The sequence below is a fragment of the Amblyomma americanum genome, chromosome 6, assembly GCF_052857255.1.
Source record: "Amblyomma americanum isolate KBUSLIRL-KWMA chromosome 6, ASM5285725v1, whole genome shotgun sequence".
NCBI classification, from domain to species: Eukaryota; Metazoa; Arthropoda; class Arachnida; order Ixodida; family Ixodidae; genus Amblyomma; species Amblyomma americanum.
Window position 1 is genome coordinate 108213485 of NC_135502.1, and position 22200 is coordinate 108235684.

General features: G+C 46.3%; 1 protein-coding gene across 1 annotated transcript; it reads right to left on the minus strand.

Annotated features, from left to right (window-relative positions):
- Positions 1–2666: 2666 nt before the first annotated feature.
- LOC144094898 (glycine receptor subunit alpha-2-like) lies at positions 2667–21943 on the minus strand. The gene is made up of 7 exons (XM_077628767.1): positions 21849–21943; positions 18194–18423; positions 12688–12770; positions 9953–10087; positions 5402–5584; positions 3644–3825; positions 2667–2922 (listed from the first exon to the last, which is right to left on the minus strand). The coding sequence occupies exons 1-7, from the start codon at positions 21939–21941 to the stop codon at positions 2707–2709; spliced, it is 1122 nt and encodes a 373-aa protein (XP_077484893.1). The 5' UTR covers positions 21942–21943; the 3' UTR covers positions 2667–2706.
- Positions 21944–22200: the final 257 nt, after the last annotated feature.

Below are 22200 nucleotides of genomic sequence, written 5' to 3' on the forward strand. Positions count from 1 at the left end.
TGATGCATGACGATCGAGATATGCATTACTACGCACTTATTTTTTATAACATTCTAAGTTAGTTTATTTTTCATGAACCAGTGGGATATGTTGGGTAGTTTTGCATTGGTTTCGGCCTCAATTTATTCATTATTGCTTCTTATGGCCGCTAGAGCAGTTTCGTCGGCGTACATGAGTATGTCTGCTGAATAGATTAGAAGTGGAAAATAGTTTACATATAATTAAAATAACAATGGCCCCAGTACTGACCCTCGAGCTACTCCTGTATGTAACAGTTCGGGGGATGACACGACATTGTTAATATCGACTGTCTTGGGACGCTGTCTCATATAGTTCTAGCAATATTAAGAAATCTGGCAACACAAGCCATAGTTTGTTTTTTCAATAGTACACAGTGATGAACAATATCGACTGCATTTTGGAGGCCAAGGAGAATAACAGCAATGAGAGTGTTATTTAGCGCGGAATTGATAAACTTTGCGAGAGTGAGGACAGCGGTTGAGGTTGAAAATGCTGGCCGAAAGCCATGTTGCTTAGTACATATTGCATTAAGTTTTTCCAAAAACTTCTCCATGCTAATGGAAAGTATTTTTTCATATATCTTGATGATGCTAAGAACTTATATCGGGGCGCTAACATGACACAGGCCGGAAGAGTTACCATATTTAAATATCGGTACAACTGTTGCAGTTTTCAGGTATGAAGGGTATGTTGAACTAAATATTGAATGATTAAATATGTTACGAAAAACTGGGCTCAATATGTTCATCTTCTCTTTAATAATATGTACCATTATTCCAAGACCAGATCTAGACCAGCAGCTTTGTTACTCGAAAATTTGGAGAGTGCGGAGACTAAATCGTCCAGTTCAATTTCATAAAAATAGAAAACGGTGGTTACAGATCTGGATTAGAATATATCGGTATTAGAACAGGTATGATCTGCCGATAAGAAAGGACCAATGCTGGTAAATTAGGGACTGAGTTATATTTTTCAGGAATATACGTCTCATTTGGGGATTGCTTAAAATATCTGGTACGATTTTCCATGCTGCTTTGTGTCAGCTTTTCCATGTTGTGTCAGCCATGCAAGTACTGTGCTCGCAGCATAGTCACACATTTATTTGAAATAATTTGAATTTATGCATTCTTACGGTGGTTTGTGCTGGTTGGTGAGGCATAGCGATGCGATAATAGAACGTATCTTGCTCTTACCACGCTGTCTTCCTATCACGTTGCCCCATATTGCCCTTAGAGCATTGACCCTCTCGTATAACATGACTAAAGTTGACACGTTCTCGGTAGTGCCCACTCAGGGAAACACGTGGCCATTTTTGCGCAGGTTAACGTGACCGACATTCAAGCTGGGTAACCCCGAGGGGAAAGATAGGGTGATCGATCCATCCGTGCTTGTTAGTAACATGACACACACCCTCTCTCCCTGCATGAACAGAAGGTGAGCGCTATTAGTTTTTGTTATGATATACGACGTTGTTTTCTAAGAATAAAGTCCTACATATAGCTGTCGTAAAATGCTGCCCATCTTGTCTCTTGATAATCTGTAATAAAGTAGTACACGGGGACTTCTAGGTATGTCATTGTTTCATGGGGAAAAAGCGTGAGTGAGAATTGTATCGCGCTTCCTACCTACAGCGCACTCTTCCGAGCCCACCTGGGTCATACGATCACAGGCGTGCATATTCTTAAAGGCGCCCTCGCCTTAAACACCACATAGGACTGAACAGTGAGGCCACTCGTGCAACATTTAAAGCGGACAGCAGCTGAACGCAGAAGTTTTCCACACTCAACGCTGTGTATGCATTTAAGGACGAGGCGTGGGAAGTGGGAAGACCGCACTGTGGCCCTTTATGTGAAAGAATCAGTTCGTAAATGCATTCTGTAAATAGGAATGCATCTCCAATCCTCCTCCCACAACCCTCCAAGAGCTGCCCATGAATACGACCTTTGTTATTTTTTTTATTTGCATACATGTTGCCAGTCTGAATACCGGGCATTAGGTAGAAGAAGGCGCACAATTCATGCATAAGATACACGTGGTCTAAGAAAAATAAAGGCAAGTGAAAAAAGTCTTGACAAAGCAGCACAAAGGCAAACACACAGCCAAAACCTGACGTTGAGCTACCACCGCTGAAAAACTAAACAATCAGGATGCTCTGCAAGACTGTGGGCTCCCTGGCACTTCACATTATTCATGAAATTTGCAAAAAAGAGCAGTGCCCGCCAAGGCGTTCGAGCTAGCGAACGTAGGTTAACGGGTGGTGGTATACGTTAACGATAACATATAAGGTGCGCCTTCCGCCAATAAAACCAGTTATCAATTATCGCCTCTGTGTGTGTGCATGTGCGAGTGCTTATGTCGTCTTCCTCGTTGTCTGTGTCCGTTAAAACATTTTACAAGATCGGCTTGCACCAACTCGCCAAACAGAAGCTTCAAAAAAGATCCCGTGCGACGTCCACGGGTGGCTGTCAAAACGGCCAAGTGCGGAGAACAGCTGTTAGAAGCGAACTTATTCGGGTTTTTAAAGGAGACTTAGCCCAGCCGATTGATTACAGCGGTGTTTGACCATAGCCCCTGCTCCCACTGGGCTCTTGGGACGAATAATCTCGGCTGCATTTTACAAGTCACTGCTATGAGCGCTCTATCGGAACATTTGTTGCAAGCTCGTATCCTTTACGGGAGCGGGAACTAGGGGAGCTCCCATTGAGGGTAGACGCTGACGAACTCCTGGCTGGAGTACAGGGACCAGTAGGCGGTGTTGAAAACTAGGAACACAAAGGGAAAGGCGACCCTCGCGAAGCGATCGATGCTTTGAGCCCTCTTGAGGTTGCGGTGCAGCTCGTCGTACTCCTTGTCGTCGTAACTCTCGGGATCTTCGGCCAGCTCTTTCTTTCTGGTGAGGAGCTGAAAATAGAAGGAATGTTAGAGGCTACTGATTACCGTCCGATCTATTATTATTTTTCATTGCCGACAATGCGAATTTTTGTTGCGGACACATGTAGCAGGAAGAGCGTTGTTGCGCATATTATTGCGCTAAAGGCAAAAACTGTTTTAACAATATAAGCAATTAAAATGTAAAAACAGCAGCAACTCGCTACATTTTCACTACAATACATCGCGCAATACACTTCAGTAAACGAGTGACCTTGACCACTTTATTTCCTTCTCAATGCTCTGTCCTGTCTCTCTGAGTGTCACCAGTGCACATTTGATTACGCTAGCAATGACGGGCTTAGGAGTACCAACCAGCCGAAGTAGACCAAATGAACGTTTCACCATTCGCAGGTTGTTCTGAGATGCTCCACCATCACACAGTATATGGTATTAATGAACATGAATGACTGACCCTCTCGAAATATTTGTGCTCCTATAGCTGTTCCAGAATGTGCTAAGCCTTTTCTGCAATGCATTTAATGGCGGCACCTACTCTCCACGAAGAACAAAGCTAAATATTTGTAAAGAATTCTAGGATCCCGTATCCTTCAATCCAACATGCACTGTGCCGAGGGTGACGAGTTCCATATGTCGCCTTTCACTTTTCGGGCTTTCTACACCTGAACAATGATCGAGGGATGAATAATAGAAGTGCGTGTTTGACAGTCCACGTAGTGCCTTCCTTCCTTACCACAAATGCTGTGTCGTCCACCATTCGGTACAGCTTGGGCCGCTGCTTGATGCGCCCCATGTAGTTCACCACGGAGAAGACGAGCAGGGAGCCAAACACGGCGCATATGCAGGCGCCCATCCACACGTCCAGGGCCTTCATGTACGACACCGGTGGAAGCTCGGACCGCACGCCTCGGTTCACTGCAGGGAAAGAGAGCATATCGGCGCCGAACCGGGCAGCGTTATGCTGTGGTGAAATATGGCTCACACATGGGCTGCAACCATACCTAATGGAAGGCTTGAATCTCTAGGGATGGCCACACAACCTCTTTAAGGCGCTCATATTCACAGGGACTGACATATGCAAGGAAGGCACAATGGTTTTGTATACTAGCTCATTGGCTAAAATTCATTTTGTTAAGAAAAGTTCATTTTGTTAAGAACACTTTCAGCGTAGACAACGATAAGTTATTTATTTTCTTCCTTCCATTGCAAGTAGTTTACAAATATTAAGATGCAAGCGCATCTTTCATGACAGCAATCAAGCGAAAAGGTTTTGCGCGAAGGGCTCGTAGGAGCACCGATACATTTCTTGGGGTCAGTTTGTAGGGCAAAAATTACAAGCAGTCTTTCACTTCCGTTATTTTGGGATGTTAACCGTCGCCATGTAAGCAGCAAGTTCGCATATTTGTAAAGGGCCCTCAATTTCGTATCCTCCTTTGTGCGCAACTAATTGCGTGACGCTACAGCAGTAGGCTGCGACGGTTGCCTGACGTCTTTCATGTTCTCCTACCCTTAGAAATGTTCCGTTGACTAAGGGTGAGGCAAATCAGCTCTTAAGTTGCATATTACTATCACAGCACAATTACAAGGGGTCTAGGATTCCTCAGGTCATCTTGCATCAATAACCCGTAAGAGGAGAATAATTGTGGATATAGCGGCCGCGGTGACTGAGTGGTTATGGCACTCGGCTGCCGGCCCGAAAGACGCGGGTTCGATCCCGGCCGCGGTGGTCAATTTCGATGGAGACGAAATTCTAGCGGCCCGTGTACTGTGCGATGTCAGTGCACGTTAAAGAACCCCAGGTGGTCGAAATTTCCGGAGCCCTTCACTACGGCGTCTCTCATGGCCTGAGTTGCTTTGGGACGTTACACCCCTATAAAACCTAAAACAAATTGTGGATATTGTCCAGTTAGCGTGCGGGAAATAATTGTTTGCGATCTAAAATGCCAACGAAGATTCTAGTTCTCATATTATGCACTCTTTATTTTCTGAAGCAAGCTGAACATTTCGAAACAGCTCCAAAAATTGCACATTTCCTGTACCAACGTGCGGCGCACAGAGCCGCAGCGGTGGCTCAGTGGTTATGGCACTCGGCTGCTGACCCGAAGAAATGCGGGTTAGATCCCGGCCGCGGCGGTCCCATTTCCATGGAGGCAGAATTATAGAGGTCCGTGTGCTGTGCGATGTCAGTGCACGTTAAAAAACGCCAGGCGGTCGAAATTTCTGGAGCCTTTCACTACGGCGTCCCTCATAGTCTGAGTCGCTTTGCAACGTTAAAAGTCGATGAAACCTGGATATTTGGATAAAGCCCCCAAAATTATTGCGTTTTTTGCAGCAACGTGCGGCACACAGAGTTTGCTACTCAGTCGCTTATAAAACGTGTGACACGGGCTTTTGGATTGGGAATCACGACAATTGAATGCTGCGGAACGAGCGTCTACCCCGATTAGGCGGCTTTGTTTTTTCTTTTTCTGCAGTACCGAAGAGCACGCACCGGAGAGCAAGTTGAGCAGCATTCCGAGGTCGAGGATGATTCTGCCCGGCGCCATGTTGAGATGCAAGTAGAAGGCGAACCAGGAGATGACGACGCTGAGGAGGGTGGGGAAGTACATGTTTATGAGGTAGAAGCCACGCTCACGCGATATGGTGAAGTTGGCTCGCAGTACGCTGAAGGTGCCTGCGCCACAGGAGACCAGAAAGCGTGGCAAAGAGAAAAGAATTAGAGGGACACTTAATCTCCGCCTTAAGTGTACGACGCGATAACCTTAATCAGCCCCTTCAGCAGCCTGCATCACTTCGCAGACACTGTCAGAGAAGACACACAGGGCCTCCTTTTAGCCAAGTCGAACGAACGTGCCTTGATTACTTAGGTATAGCGTGATTGACTCACAACCCAAGGCTCGCTGGTTTCACTCTGTTCGGACTTGTACACACAGGGTTAAAAGAAACCAATGCTTCTTGGCAAGGGACGCAGGGCTGCTAGTTAAAATGAGGGGTTGAAATCCAGTTAGAAAATACTGCCTCATGTGATAACATGTGACGTTTAGCTAGAAAATCGCTGCAACTATGTAAGGGATCCCACAAGCCATACGGCAGTGCCGTAGCGGTATTCGCATCATAATTAATTACGGCTCTCTAGATTGCGTTGTATACGTAATTTAATTTGGCTAAGCCAGTTTCTCGGCCATTTGCAAAATGCGTATTGAAAGCAGCTGACGGACTAACGCCTATCCTAACCAACACCGAATGTGTCTAGGCAACTGCCATAAAGTGACATTGCGTTCATTAGCTTCCAAGTGCCAACCACTTGCATGCGGGGTCACCTCTGCGAGGCATTATGAGTTGTATATCATCAGCGGTATATCATACTCCAGCGGCGTTTGTAGTGCGGCAGGGTTTCTTGTGTCGATATAGGCTGATACACACGACTGACGAATACACACGTCCAACCGCGGACAGAGCACTACTTCACCCGACGTCACTGGCTCCGCTTCGTCCCCAGGCGGCAGCAGAGCGCATGCGCATGGTGGACGGCGAGAGCTGACGACGGCGCGGACGGACGCGAAAACCAGTTGTGTTAAGACACCCAACCGCGCCGTCATCGTTTCGTTGCTTTCCTATCACTTCCCTCCCAAAAGCGACGCAAGTGCCGCACCCCACAACTGCACCAGCACAAATGAAGTGGGCAGTCGAGGGAACCACGCCAACCACACCAATTTAATTGCAAGGAAAGCGCCCCCATCCTAGGAAACGAGAAAATAAGCTGAAATACCAAAGATTAGGTCATTCGTGGTGCTCACTTAGGGAACAGAGCGCAGTCTCAAGAGTTGTACTTCTGAATGCGGAGCATGCAGACTGCCGATCAGGCGGCAGTGTGCAACCCGCGCGCCTGTTTTTTGCTCGCGAAGCCTGCATCGTCCGCGGACGAGACGGAACCAGTGACGTCGGGTCACGTGGTGCTGTGACCGCGCCCGGACGAAATTGATTTCGTCCGTCGTGTGGATGGGTCTCATACAACTCAAATGAGTTTATGTGCATGGTGAAGTATATGTGCATACTCACAAAGTGAACAAGGGAAGGAAAACCTCCGGGTGCTTGCCAACGTTTAGACGAGAATACTTTCTTCGTCTGGGCAAAGCGTTCATCATAGGCAGGGTTTAAATAGGGTCATCCTTCCGAGGAGCAAGGTCCCGTGAGAGGGAGGAAGGTAGTAAAGTATTGTAGTAAAGGAAAAAAAACAATTATAACAAATTATAATAAAGAAAAAAGAGCAAACAGAAAGCATGAAACGAAAGAAGGGGGGAGGGGAGGAATGCGGAAAACAAGTGTTCCTGAGCAGTGACGGCAAGAGAAGCAGGGCACAAGATAAAGATAAAATTGAACGAACAAGAGAGAAGAAAAAATTGTGATTGGCAGGGTGAAGAACGGGTCGTGGCGGAAGGGTAAGGTAGGGTGAAAAACGATTAAGTGGCAATATGAACTGATAAATGCCCTGACCACGTGCAAGACCTGTTTGAATAATTACGCCAGTGCCGGAATGTACTTGAGAGATTCTACGTTTCCTCTGGATATGTGATCACTGCTGAATATGTGCGTTGGACACGCACACGCGCGCACACGCGCACACACACGCACACATGCGCACGCACACATACGTACATCGTGCATAGTGTCTTGGTCCTTAAATTGCGTCTCATTTTGGCTCATTGGTGTAACTTCTGTCACGCCTTGCGGCACAGAGCGGCTTAGGTGTCGACACCATGTGAGGCAATTTCGACGCCTTTTCTCTTGTTATAAATCATTCCTAGACCCCCGCCCCCACTGCACACGACTCTCCCACTGCGAATAACGACGGCCACTGTTAACTTTCTAACGGAGTTACTTTTTTCCCCGAAAATGGCCCCAAATGTCCATTCAGTACTCATGCTGCCATCTGCAGACAAGGCAAAAAAATGCTTTGGACGAGTTCTACTCGCCTTAAACACAGCGTGCCAGAAAACACATGACGAGCTGGACTCGTCATGAGCCAGAAAAGACAGTCAGCTTATGGGGAGCATAGTAAAATATGTTGGCGGGCTAGTTGGTTTTGCATCTTGAAACTTGTAAAAAGAGCTTGGCGCAAGAAATACGGACAAGTTCCAAATTTCAATATGGGGAGCTTGGCTCGTCGAAGTCTGCTAAAGGGTTAAAGGCTGCATGCGAGCTTTGGAGTAGCGGCACCAATATCCTCTTCCCTCATCAGTGACGTCGGTGTTTATGTCATGATAATGAAGTTAAACTGCACCTTGAGTTAATTTGCAGAACCTTCAAAGTCGGAACGCACTCGAAATTATTAATTTAAATTATTAATTTCGATTTCGAAATGCAAGAATGTTAGCGTCACGGTGTAAGGCTACTTCACACAGCAGTGGCCGGATGAGGTTTGGGCACACAGCCGCCAAAAGCGAACGGAATCCTTCTTCGGAATTTGTACCGGTATTTTGCTAGCATACAGCTAAGCTAGCAAAAAAAAAAATTACAGGTTCGCACTGAAATCTGCTTATGGCCGGTAATGCGAAAAACTTTCCCTGTCATCTCTTTCTCCCGCATTTTTCGTTTCTTAACTTCTTTTTGATTTTTGTTATTTCTCTTATGTTTATATTTCTTCATTTATAATCTTTAGTTTTTAGATTTTTTATTTTTTTATTTTATTTTCCCATTCTGATTTTTATTTTTTATTTTTGTTTCATTACACACATGCTGCTTATCAAATGTTGATTGACAGTTTGTGCGGAGAACTTCCCTCCATAAGTTTTTGTCTAAAACTTCCGTCCACGCCACTCATGAGCCAAGAACGGCTTACGCCGTAATATATGATCTTGAGCGAAAGCTCGACTCATGACCTTTCATGCACAGTTTCATTATGTAAGATCGTCGACTGAATGCACCTGACATTTCGACGGTAGCATGCGACACGAAGTGAACATTCACTTGGGTAATTAAACTTGGCTATCTTGGAAACTCAAACCCAACGACGTGAAATCAAGGAGCGTGAGCGGAATGATGGACGGTTGGTTGGTTGGTTTTTTAGGAAAAGGAAGTGGCGCAGTATCTGTCTGAAATATCGGCGGACACCTGAACCGCGCCGTAAGGGAAGGGATAAAGGAGGGAGTGAAAGAAGAAAGGAAGAGAGAGGTGCCGCAGTGGAGGGCTCCGGAATAATTTCTACCACCTGGGGATCTTTAACGTCCACTTATATCGCACAGCACACGGGCGCCTTAGCGTTTTTCCTCCATAAAAAACGCAACCGCCGCGGTCGGGCTAGAGCCGGGGAACACCGGATCAGTAGCCGAGCGCCCTAACCACTTAGCCACCGCGGCGGGTGAAGGATGGACGGCAAGTACAAATTAGTGTTAACATGTTTCATTTTAGACGTGGTGCGAAAACAAAACATGGCGCCAACCATTACAGCAAAACCAAACGTGCACTCGCATGTCACATATGAACCGCAGCTATACCTAAAAAAGCTTATAACCGATCTATCTTGCGTTTCTGGCTGCAGGCCCGGCACTTGGATGCTAGCAATACGATCAGAAATTAGGTTAAGAAAAGAGCAGCGAATCACTGAACGGAAAATAACGGTGTAAAATTAAAAGATATAGAGAAAGCAATTAAATTTAGAGAGCACACGGGGGTCAAGCAAATTAGCTGGAATTAAAAACCTCAAATTATATCAGCACATAACAACTTTTGTGCAGAAGTGAAAACCGATGGTTTTTTTTGCAGCCCCAGAGTTGGTACAAAAATCGATAAAAAGTTATCGCGGGCGTCGGGAGTCAGACACTGCAGCCAGCTGAGGAAATTGGCTAAAGTAATCAGGCCGCGGCTGGAGTGAAACAGTGATAGCTGGAAACAGTTGCTAGCAGCGTTTTTTGAGCAGTAAACTGAATTGTGCTGATAATAATGACGATGTTGATGATGTGAAACGTTTAACGCTGGTTTAAAGAACCCGCAAGGCAGCACATTCTTCGCGGCACATTTTAGAAAGTAATGATAGATAGCCCACCTGTTTCGAAGGAATCGGTGTAATTCTCGTAGACCATTTCCAGCAGGTCGAATTGAGGAATCTGCACCTCACCCTCGAAGAAAACGGGGTCTACTGCTTCCCACTGGAGTACAGTCCTCTGCGTCGTCTCAGAAACTGAGGAGAAGCAAATACATAAGGTTAATGCTCTAAGGTCACAATAACACCACGAATAATGATGCAGAAACTGCAACGAATTCACTAAACACAGACGAACACAGATGTCATTTGCGCAAATTTTTTATACCACTAACTGCAACAAGGAACAGCAGCATTTGGTAACAAGTTAAAGAACCACTGGTGGTATTAATTACCCCTATAGCCTTTAATATGGTGTACTTCATACGCGAAGGTGTTGCTTCCATATGCAATATTAATTAATCATTAACAGTTAAGCAATCCAGTGCGTTAGTCAGGTACCTTGTCTGTTTGTTTTACCATTATCTAAAAAGGAAAGTGTGTGTGTGTGTGTGTGTGTGTGTGTGTGTGTGTGTGTGTGTGTGTGTGTGTGTGTGTGTGTGTGTGTGTGTGTGTGTGTGTGTGTGTGTGTGTGTGTGTGTGTGTGTGTGTGTGTGTGTGTGTGTGTGTGTGTGTGTGTGTGTGTGTGTGTGTGTGTGTGTGTGTGTGTGTGTGTGTGTGTGTGTGTGTGTGTGTGTGTGTGTGTGTGTGTGTGTGTGTGTGTGTGTGTGTGTGTGTGGGGGGGGGGGGTTATGCAGTTTTCCACCGCTTTGACAAAACCTGTGCAATATAAAATATTTAATAAAGGAGAACAAGAAAGATAAATCACGTTATTATGGCCCCATATCACGCACCCACAACATCAAACTCGAACAAGCGAATACCTCCTTTGAAATTTAGGGCAAAGCTGCACAGTCTGCAATGCAAGATCGCCGATACTTAGGAAAGGCCATAAGTACATAACTTGGTCTTTATTAAGGCTGAGGCTGACAAAACTTTATTGCGCCTAACAGTAGGGGATTAAGGCAAGTTAGCTAGCGTGCCGCAGGCCATAGAGACCTTCGTCGACGCCGGCCCATTCGACGGCCTTGGACTGAATGCCGAGGTTATCGCTGGAACTTAGCTTATCCGATGCTTCTTTGGAGGGATCAGGCAAGACTTATGGGGGAGGCTTACTACGGACTTGGCACACCCAGATCACATGGTTGAAGTTATCTTTCTCACCACAAAAGTGGCAGGAGGGTTTGATATCCTTATTTATGAATTTAGATATGTAGTTTAGGTTGAGAGCCCCCCCCCCCCCCCATCTGTAGTAGTCGCCACATGACCTGTTCTTGTCTGATCAGTGTTTCATGTGGTGCTGGGAGTTCTTAATGCTCTATAATGTGCTGTGAGCTCATGGTATGATATGAGTGGCTCACCGAAAGGTTCCGGTTCCTGACTTTGCGCCACCGCTCGGCCGGCTAGTTCTCGAGAGAGTTGGTGGGAAGCCTCATTTCCCGGGTTCCCCGCGTAAGCTGGGGTTCATATCATTTCAATATCTGTCAAGAGACGAGTCTCTTATTTCTGTGAGTATTTGCACGGCGGGACCGGAGACCCTACCTCTAATTGAGTTGCTCATCGGCAACTTCGAGTCGCTAAGGCGAAAGCCTTTATAGGCTCATGACTCACCAGCGGGGATATAGCTGTCAAACTGATGACGTCATAAAGATAAAAACAGGATAAAAAAGAAGAACATTAAAAATTAATGAAATCAAGAAATAAACAAAAAGAACTAAGAATAAAATTAGAAACAATAGAAATAAAAATCTTAAAATAAAAATGAAAAATATAAATCTAAATGTTTAAAATTGAAAATAAAGTTAAAAATGAAAATAAAAATTTAGAATAAAATAAAAAGAACAATAACAGCACAAAAATTTTAAAAACAACGCGTACTGCCGTCGTGGAAAAAGACCCGCGTTCTAGAAAGTTCCATGCTTCCACATTCCTGCACGTAAGCAGACTTAAGTGCCCTCACAACAACTGTGTAGTCTTTAATCAACATCTTCACCACACATCAGCGACACAAGCTGCAACACCGCGCTAAAAGCTTTCGCCTCACCGCACTTTAGGTCAAGTCAAGTCATCTTTATTTCAACATCACAAGGATGCTAGGGGCGCAGCCAAAAAGCCTATTAACGGCTTGACGAGGGGCTGCGCCCCCCTGAATTTTTTTTTTCACTGCAGTTGATCTGATACCGCACGCATACTTTTTTTTTCAAGTTGATGATGCCCATTTAGCTTCCCTTTTCACTTCCAACTGGTTCTATGGGTTTAACAACCCAAAGCGACTCAAGCTGTCGGGACTAAAAAATAAAAGACGCTCCTTTGAAACACGTCAGAACGGTACAAGAAACGTGCTATGTTCAAAGCAGCCTATTTTATATAACCTAAAGTTGGACCACTAAGGCTATGTGGAACCTTTTTTTAACCACCAATGTATTACATAAACCCCGGTTCAACGGTTCAACCGATTACACTAGATGAAAACATCAGAACGTATGTAGGACGTGTGGTCAGCTTGAAACGAAGAGATACGTCAGTCGGCATGACACCAAAAAAAGAGAGATGAGTCGCCAGAAAGTTACTACAAAGTTGGCTGTATATACCGCTTTGCCATTAAGGAAGCAATTTTGATCGTGGCGGCGCTTTCTTGATCAGTATTACTATGGTTAATTTTGTAGCACAGACGGCAGCTTGCGCAGATATGTACTCACAGGTGCTTATCGTCATGGGGCACCTCTGAATGTCCAAGGGGTAACGCCTGAATCCCATTGGGCACCTTAATTCCAACGTGAGCCTGTAAGGGTGGAACGTTCTCAACATTCAAAACGCATATAAAGGAACGAAAAATGACAATTTGTAGCTTTAAACAATGAAACTCAGCAGTGCACAGATCTTGGCTAGCTTGTAACGCTCCGTATGTCGTCGTGCTCTATTCTTGTCTATGCGCCTCTCATATCTATCACAGAGGGGCCCTTGTAATTCAGTTCAATTCAATGTAATTGCAATTCACTTTTGTAAGTCAACGCCTCATTGTCAGCTCGACTAGTCGCGCCAGGTATCTCGCCTTCTGCCTGGGACAGAGACTCATAGCCGACGATGTAAGTACACTGTTCGGCATCCTCAAAACTTGGGCTCTCTCCGTCTTCATCGTTTTCCTGTGTTCATTTTTCATGTGTGCGCAAATTATTCCTAAAAATAGCGTGCTTTACGTAAGGCATAACGCCTTGAATCTCTCGGCAGAGGACACGTAAAATTTTTACCCCAGCCGCAGCTTGTTTTTAAGAGCAGCAAAATCTCTTAGCGTAGCGAGGTGCGCAGCTTGCTCTTACTTTTGTCATCTTATTTTCACGCGCACTGGCTGAACATGTTAAAGATGTGAACCCTTAATTCACCAGGATCTTCCGCACGTAATATGTTCGCATCCACATGCGGATGTCGAGAAGTACTGCAACGAAATTAAGGTAGAAAACGACGTCCTCCCCGATGTTCGGTGCTAGAATCTTCAGCCTTCCACGATCACACGACCTTCGCCAAAGTCTCAGGCGCAAGCCGAGGAACATTATGCATCAAGCCAGGCTTGCCGGGCTTGATGCTTTAGCGTGAATGGTTGAGGCGACATGGGTGTATACGCAACGTAAAAAATAAGAATTACCAAAAACAGTTTGGGAAATCGTTAGCGGCTAAGAGCTGACTATGACGGGCCTGCGTTTGCGTTTATCGTTGATCCGACAGCAGTTACGCGTTGCGCACACGAAGAATAACTAGCTTAAAGTGTGCACTCGATCTTAGGAGCCAGATATTAAAGGGATCATGTTACTGTAAACGTTTCCTAGAATGAGCGGCTGTTTTTTTTTTACTACATTAGTTTAGAAACTTGAGAGACTGCCAAAGCTGTTATAAGAAACAGCGAAAAAAGTTTGTATCTAGACCATCGATCTCGCGTGTTGGCAGTGGTATAGTTTCGCACCAAAAAACGTATCTGCGAAGGTTTTCGAGGATCTCTTTTTCCTTTTGATTTTGCGTACGCGGGGTTGTGTTATCTATGAATAGTTTTTGTTGCTTCAGACAAGCAGTCTTAGTGCATCTTTTTGTTCAGCATAATGACTTTCGTTCTTGGCAGACTGACCAATAAACAAGAACTGATAATCAGTTCGCCGCCGGCATGTGTCGTATTTCTTTTGACAATCAACGTCAAATCTTAGAAAGTGACATGAAGAGAGATTACCCATCTTTCTTGTCCGCTAACCAGCATGCACAAGAAGCTGTACAATGGTTTTCGTATTCGGTGACATTACCTCTTCAGTCCTGCGCACGGGAACATTCAGCAAAAGTTGCATTCTTGATATAAAGCTTCCTATGTTTTTTGAGGACATATAAAAGCGGTAGCTAGCGCGCCCCTTTGAAACTGCACGGTAGTGCATTTTGTTAGCCATGAAGGAACACTGTCAGACAAGCGAAAAGTTCTTCCGTGGGCCAGCTGCCAGAAGCCTTGTACAGCTGAAGTCTTCACTATAGTCACGAGAAAAAAATTTAGGAGACAATTACATAATATGTTGAGGATGCGACACATTAAAATCTGAAGTTCGCTTTGCCTACTTCTCGTCCGGCATTGCTGCTCACTGCATACGCTCAGCCTGTGCAGCCGCCGATACTCCACCTCCAGCAACGTACAACTGAGGTCACTCTCTCCAATTTTCCACTACGGTGGACACACGCTGCGTTCATTCTGGCTCCATGCGAACCTGATACGCGGCGATGTCTAGATAATCTGCACACAACCAAGCGCCAACTGGCACCGAGCCCACCACCGCGCTCATCCTTATCGCGTGAGCACCTGCCAGCTGCCAGCGCGCCTGCAAACTCGTCCGCGTAACGTGTTCTCATGACGTCAAACTCTCTCAGACCAATAAGTGCTCGGCCATGTCACGTGATACTGTGACGTCACGTGATACTGTGACCTCATCACTATTGGAGTGAAAAGCTTCACTACGCTGGGTAAAGCAGTCGTCGCGTTGTCAGGAGAATGACCTTGCATGCCCTTCAGCCCAACCAAGGATAGCCTTGTACGACCATATGTGGTACAGTTATGCTGTCGAACCTTTGACCCTTCACCCACGACCTCTAGTTGACCTTTGACCTCAGATGAACTTTGGGTTGACCCTTGACCTTAAGAACAACCGATGGGGTGATGTAAGCAACGTGATGACATCAGGCGGGGGTGTCGTAAGACCATGTGATACCACGTCATAGCCACGTCGTAGAAAGCAATCGTCGTTCCTCTGTTAATATGCCGGTATTCTTCGCTGAAGTTAGTCAGCAGTACTTCGGCCTGGCCATTGCGGAAATGTGCGATGCCTCTTGCGATGCTGATTCCTCGGTCTAGTAGCAACTGCATGTTCCCCTCGATGATGGCTTCAGTGTTTATGGCTTTCGTGGCGCCTACGGTCACGATAACGCTTGAACGGGGTGGGACGCTCACTTCTTCTTCCAGGACACTTAGGGCAACGTGATTTTCCCGAGTTTTCATCGAAGCGATGGCTTCGTCCGTCGAAAGCGTGATCAGCTTGGATCGCAGGTCGATGATCGCCTGATGCTCATTAAGGAAATCCATACCCAAGATCACTTCGCGGGAGCATTGCGGTAGCACAACAAAGGTCGCAGGATAGGTATGTCCTTTGACAGTCACTCGCGCTGTGCATTGTCCTGATGGCGTAATGAGGTGGCCCCCAGCGGTGCGAATTTGTGGGCCGTCCCAAGCCGTTGTGACTTTTCTGAGCTGCGCAGCGAATGTTCCATTCATCACCGAGTAATCGGCTCCTGTGTCGACTAGAGCGGTAACTTTCCGGCCGTCGATAGTCACTTCTAGGTCGGAGGTCCTGGCTCTCGCATTGCATGTCGCTCTCGGCGTCGGGTCACGGCTTCGTCGCGTATGCGAGTCACGGGTTGGGCGTGTGGTCGAAGCTCCTCTGGGTGGCGGCGTCGATTTCAAGGTAGCTTGCGTCGTGGTCGAGGTTCTCATTGTGTGCGGCGTCGGTGCAGCGAGTGTCCGTTCTTCATGTGGCGTCGCGGGTGCAGCGTCTTCATGGGGCGTGGTCGGTGGAGGATCTTCGGCGTTTAGCTCGTGAGCAACCTCACCTCCAGAGGTTGCTGCCTTTAGTTTCCCCTACGGGGGCTGGGCGACCTTCCTCGTACCGCGGCTGCGTAGCTGCGGCGTGGCGACGCAAAGCGCGAGGTTGACGGCGATGGTGAGCGCGAAAAGCGGTTCGGCGTGTACTCTTCTCGACGCAGGTACTCGTCGATTTCGTGCGGACGTTGTCCGAAGCTTGGTCGTGGGGCGTTAACGGCAAATCCTCGAAGACCGATACGTCGGTACGGGCAGTGACGAAGAATATGGCCGGCCTCACCGCAATGGAAGCACAACGGCCGGTTGTCGGAAGTCCTCCAGGCGTCGCATTTCCTGGGGCTTGAGGGTCGGTCATAGGCTGGGCGGGCGGGGGCTGGGAGGCGGCGTTGTGGACCAAGTGGCTCATTTCGGGGAGGACGTGGGGGTTGTCGTTGGGGCTGAGCAGTCCTTACTGCAGCGGCGTAGGTCATGGCCTGGGGTTCTGTGGCCGTCGGGGTGCCAAGTGCCTGTTGCACTTCTTCCCGTACCACGTCCATCAGAGTCGATGCTTGTGGCTGTGGGGAGGATGGCAGTAATCGGCGTAGCTCCTCTCGGACGATTTCGCGGATAACGTCCCGCAAGCTGTCGCTGGTGGTGGCCGCTGTGTCCGAACGGATTGCATAGGCAGAGGAAGGGCGGTTGTACTGCCGAGCTCGGACGTCGAGGGTCTTCTCAATCGTGCAGGCTTCCTGCATGAATTCCTCGACCGTTTTTGGCGGCTGACGGACGAGGCTGCCAAAGAGTTGTTCTTTTACGCCGCGCATTAAGAACTGAACTTTCTTTTCCTCGGTCATCCCGGGATCGGCGCGGCGAAATAGGCGCTTCATCTCCTCGACGTAGCTGCGTACGGGCTCATTCGGAAGCTGGATCCTGGACTCGAGGAGTCGTTCGGCTCTTTCTTTCCTCACGACACTGGTAAATACCTTCAATAGTTCTCTCTTGAATAGCTCCCATGTCGTAAGGGACGACTCGTAGTTTTCGTACCACGTGCGTGCGGAGCCATCCAATGAGAAAAAAAACGTGTCCAATCTTTGCCGCATCATCCCACTTGTTGAATGACGCCACGCGCTCAAATTGATCCAACCATTCTTCAGGGTCTTCGCCTAGGGATCCATTGAAAGTTGGCGGCACCCGCGGCTGCTGCAGTATAATCGGTGTCGACATCTTCGGCGAGATTGCGGTGCTCGTAGCCGCGTCTTTTCGCTGTCTTGTGCGGTCCGGCAGTTTCCCGAACTCAGGCTCCTCTCCCTGGAGACGTCGGCTGGCTCGCTGAGCTGCTGGCTCGTCCTCGGGTGCGAAGCGCTCAGGGCTGGCTTCACGACTTGAAGGGGGCGTCCGGAACATGGAAGGCTACCCCGCACCTCCACCAGATGTCACGTAGTGGTGACGGCAGTCGAAGCAGCGATGAATACGGACGAAAGGATCTTCTAAAAGAACTGTTTATTGGGCTGACTTGCACCCAAAATGGACTGAATCACTCGGCGGCGGCGAAGCGACAAGCGTGCTCGGCGGTCGTCGAACAGAATGCCCGCCGCTGTCGGCCGTGCTCAATTTAAAGCTGATAGCGAACATTCGAGATAAAGGGCGCAAAGTTACTAGAACATTCCGGAACAACGTAGAATCAGCTTTGCCTGGCTGCGATCAATCGAGATAAATCTAGTCGCGTCTTGCGTCGCAAACAAAGTGATAAGGTGGTGTCGCGGCAGATTTGAAAAACGAATAAACACTGCAAATATTCGCGGCAATATAGAACGGCTGCCGCGAGCGTGTAGCGGAGCTGCCATGGACGAGCCTCAGACGCTTAGCCAGCGAGCTTGATTTTCGATGAATTCCAGGGTTAGCCAAGTTAAGCCACTGCCAATTTTTTTCTGCGGCCGCTCCTGTCCTTGGATATAATTTGTCTACGTAAAGTGAGACTGTTAATCAAGCTTTCCATTTTTTCATATTTTGTTAATTTATTTCGACCATCGGATTTTATTGCTAACTACTCCGCGGTTTCCCCATGATGAATATTCTAATGCTATCACACTAAAACCCCGAAAATCTTTCCTAACCTCATGGTGTAGTAGATGTCACCGTCGGGAGTGATGTCCACCAGTACGTTAGGCATGGTGACACTGTGCGTTCTTGCCCGCTTGGCGTTCACGAAGTATAGATCGGGTTTCCAAATACGGTCTGCGATCTCAGCGCCGTTCAGGGACACCGTCTTGTTGACCCCGAAGCGGCGTAGATTGAGCCTCGGATCAAACCACGACTGCTGGAGGTGAATGTCGACGTCGTAAGTCTGCAAAAAGAAATGAGGGAGACCGGTGTAATTTCTGCTTCTGGTCTGAGTAAATTCATAAACTCTAGGTGGCAATGTCCGTGATAGACATATACTGCTTGCTTAGAAACGGGGGTGTCGGTTTGGGCGCCTTTCATGACCACTATTAGGAAGAGAGGCTAGACAGCCGGATCATTTAATAATGGCTTGCCTCGCACGGTTAACAGAGTGGTGAGGTTGCACAAGTGCTGAGTCACACCGCTAATGTCCTCACTTCGTTTATATTCGAGGTAGGGTATTCAGAATTTTTTAAATGTAATTGCTTATGAAGGACAAAGAATGACTGCAGATCGTGTTATAATAAAAAAAAGATTATTAATGGGTCGCACAGTCGATGTTATGAGGTGACAATGTGTTAGTAATGTTGTCGCTTTGTTTCTGTACACTTTCTTTTGCATTTGGTATTCATAACAGAACGTCGCGGATCCATGCCTCCACAAAGCAGTTGAACTGCCGCACCCCGTAAGGCAAACCACTTGGGCAGCTACCTGCGAACCGCTCCGGGGACTCCTTCCAGGCAAAAACTATCGAGTGCACCATGGATCTGTGGCGGCCTCTGTGCGCAGTTACGCAAAGTAGTGCTTTAAGTCTGATCGCAGTGCAAGGGCCTGGCAGTTGAGCCGTTGAGCCCATTCGATTAGACGCTGCGGCGATGGCCGAATGGTCCGTAGCAGCCGCCAGGGAAGCTGATCTGCTGGTGCCGCTCTGGGCTCGAATCTCTTTGGGGAGTATGAATGGGGGAAGTTTCGATTTTTTAAAAGAGGTCACAACGCTATACATTCTCATACGACAAATATTGTCTTTTCATCGCACTGGTAATTCTAATGCTAACACATTAAAAGGCAAGAGATGACAAGCTGTCAGTTGTCCCATTATGAAAGGAGGCAAATAGTGGTTAATTATAGATTTCCAGCTGCGGTTTTCTTAATAGTAATTATCACTAAAACCTGGCGTTCTGCATGAAAGTGGTTAATTTTTGGGATACGGCCAACAACTGACTGGAAGGAGTTCTCCTCATGGCAATATTCCCTTCGGACTTTGTGGCGGCTTCCACCATGTACTGCAGTGGTTACCTGCCATTGTGACAGTGACATTTAGTTTTTGTTATGTGCGTGTGCGGGGCGGAGAGCGGGTCAAAGAGCGCCAGCCATCGCTTGTCAGTAAGTAATGCAGTACATGGTCCGATCGAGAATTGGGCTCATTTTCGAGATTTAGTCATATAAAGTTGCAGAATATACTATTTTAACGAGCAAAGTTTGCGTCGAAACGCATATGATGAGAAGCAATGTAATTTTCTAATGTCCTGCCATTCCCGGTTGGGTTATAGTCAATTTAATCGAAACCAGCAGTTCTTGTGCAATATTTTGTGGCAGCTTATTTTCGGTGCCTATGGTGCGATACTGTTGAGGTATGTTCCGGTTTGTAAGGTAAATCCTAATTTCAATTTTTGTGGCTACGTGCACTGTTCGCGGCCTTGTACATGTTTTACTTTGTTTTCTTCGTCCCTTTTTTTTTCTTTCCTGAACGTCAAATTCAAGCCCTGACTTTCTGCAGACGTCCAGAGCAGGTAGAGTCATCTCTCTTGAACATTCTTCTCATGATTAGAAAGGCACCTTGATTTTGTGATCGAAAAGAGCGAAGCGCAAAATTGTCTGGCTGTTCCTGTCGAACATCCATTGAATGGGCAAGCTTAAAGAAAGAAACCATACGGTAATAACTCTGCCGGAGTGTTGAATAAGGACGTGCAAGAACGTTATTTTTCAGTAAATGAAACGGTGATGATAGTGATTTTTTATGGCGCAAGAGCATCTGCGGCCAAAGAGTGACATGGCACAAGGTATTCTCGTTTGCTCAAAAAGGGGTCAAAGACCCACCTGGTAAATGAAACGAAATGAAGGTAAATGAAACGAAAGCGAATAGTTTCATCTAGAATCCTAGAGGTCACCGTTGGGTACTGTTTAGTTATAAAACTTGTAATAAAACATGTTGCGTTATGATACATGTTATTCTGACATTACATGTGGTAAGCCACTTGCCTCCGAGCTTTTTGATTCAATTTTCTTTCTGATCGTTGCATAGCTTTGGAGCAACGTTTATTCTTAATGCCAATCTAAATCCGCAAAAACAATGACAACGCAAGTAAAGAACATCTCCAAGATAAGGGGTTTCATAAAAAAGCAAATTATTGTCACAGACTGGATGCCTCTGATGCTTAGCGCGGTTGGTGAGTTTGAGCCTGAAACACATTCTCCATGCAGCAGCGTGGTTGGACTCTCGAGTTGGTACAAACTATTCGACTTATGAAACATGAAAAGTCAAAGACATGCATGAATACAGAGAACTTTTCTAATACGCTGTCTGATACGTCATGGAGTGAAAACGAAGGTGAGAAAAACAACGAAACGCCTTTATTATATATATATATATATATATATATATATATATATATATATATATATATATATATATATATATATATATATATATATATATATATATATATATATATATATATATATATATATATATATTTTCCCGTTCTGTCTTTAATACCAGCGACGGTTGTTTTGTCTGCGGTCTCCTCCCATTGTTTCTGCTTTGCATTTTTGTGTATTGAAAAGTAAAGGGCTTTCTGGATGCATCGTTAAGAAAAATTCACATAAAAGTTGTCCGTACGTTTAGAAAAAACACGGGTGATTTAGGTTATATTAATTGGAGGAGCGACACTTGCAAGCGAGGGTCGTAGTAATCCTGTCTACTTATCTTATTTTACTCTAAATCCTCTGGCCGCGCACCTTTAATTTTTAATTGTGCGTAAGCACTAATCCGATGGGTACCAACCCGGAGAGAGTCGTCCGTTGTCTGTTCGCGTTCCCGTCGTGCTCTATGCGGTGCGGGTTGGGCAATTTTATTTTTTTCTTTCCGCCCACACTAATTTGTCTGTGCGCATTGTCTGTTCGCCTTGCGCGACCGCTCTGTCGTTGTTGTTGTTGCCTCTGAAGCAATGGCACACGCCCACGGTGTTGTTCGTCATCTACGCAGCACAAATCCGGTGGTTCCGACCCGAGCCAAAAGGTATCTTGCGTTTCCACAGCTCACCTAGCGCGAGCGCTACGTCACGCGGCACTTCCCTCTCATCGTCATCTTCTACGTAGCACGAATCCATGTTTTCGCACTGATTAGAATGTAGTAAACATTCTCTGTAGTTTTTTCCAGACAACCACAACCGCTACTCTCACTTATACAACTCCGTATTCTCATGGCTGCTATGTAATAGAATGCTCTATAAAAGCACCGTTTGTGACAATAAGGTTTATCCTTGGAATTCTTTGAATATAAACAAAATTTTACTAAAGGTAAAGCAAAAGTACTCACAAAACGCTTACCATTCTGTTGGTATTGATGGGACCCAGCGTAATGATATACACACTTACACGCACAGGCGTTGGGACACCTGCGACGCAATCGAAATTAATCATCAAGATAATTGTAATAGGTGGAGGAAAGCGAACACGATACAAGAAGCCGATAAAAATACCAAAAATTTGCTGCTGCTACATTGCTAATTAAACGCATGGTTGAATGAACACTGTTATGCCAGTCGGAGTCTGATACCATCTAGTCACAACAAGATTAACGTCAAGAGCAAGCTTCAAATGATCACAAGAGCGCAAACATCACCGGCGTATCTGTAAGTACTATATGATACCTTGAGTAGGCGTACTGTGTAACAGCACG

Coding starts and splice junctions, on each gene's coding strand:
- LOC144094898 (XM_077628767.1), bottom strand. CDS start 21,941: ATGATTAATTTCGATTGCGTCGCAGGTGTCCCAACGCCTGTGCGTGTA. Junction 10,088..12,687: donor CCCCATGACGATAAGCACCT/GTGAGTACATAT, acceptor GCTTCTCCTCAG/TTTCTGAGACGACGCAGAGG. Junction 2,923..3,643: donor TGGACGACACAGCATTTGTG/GTAAGGAAGGAA, acceptor TTCTATTTTCAG/CTCCTCACCAGAAAGAAAGA.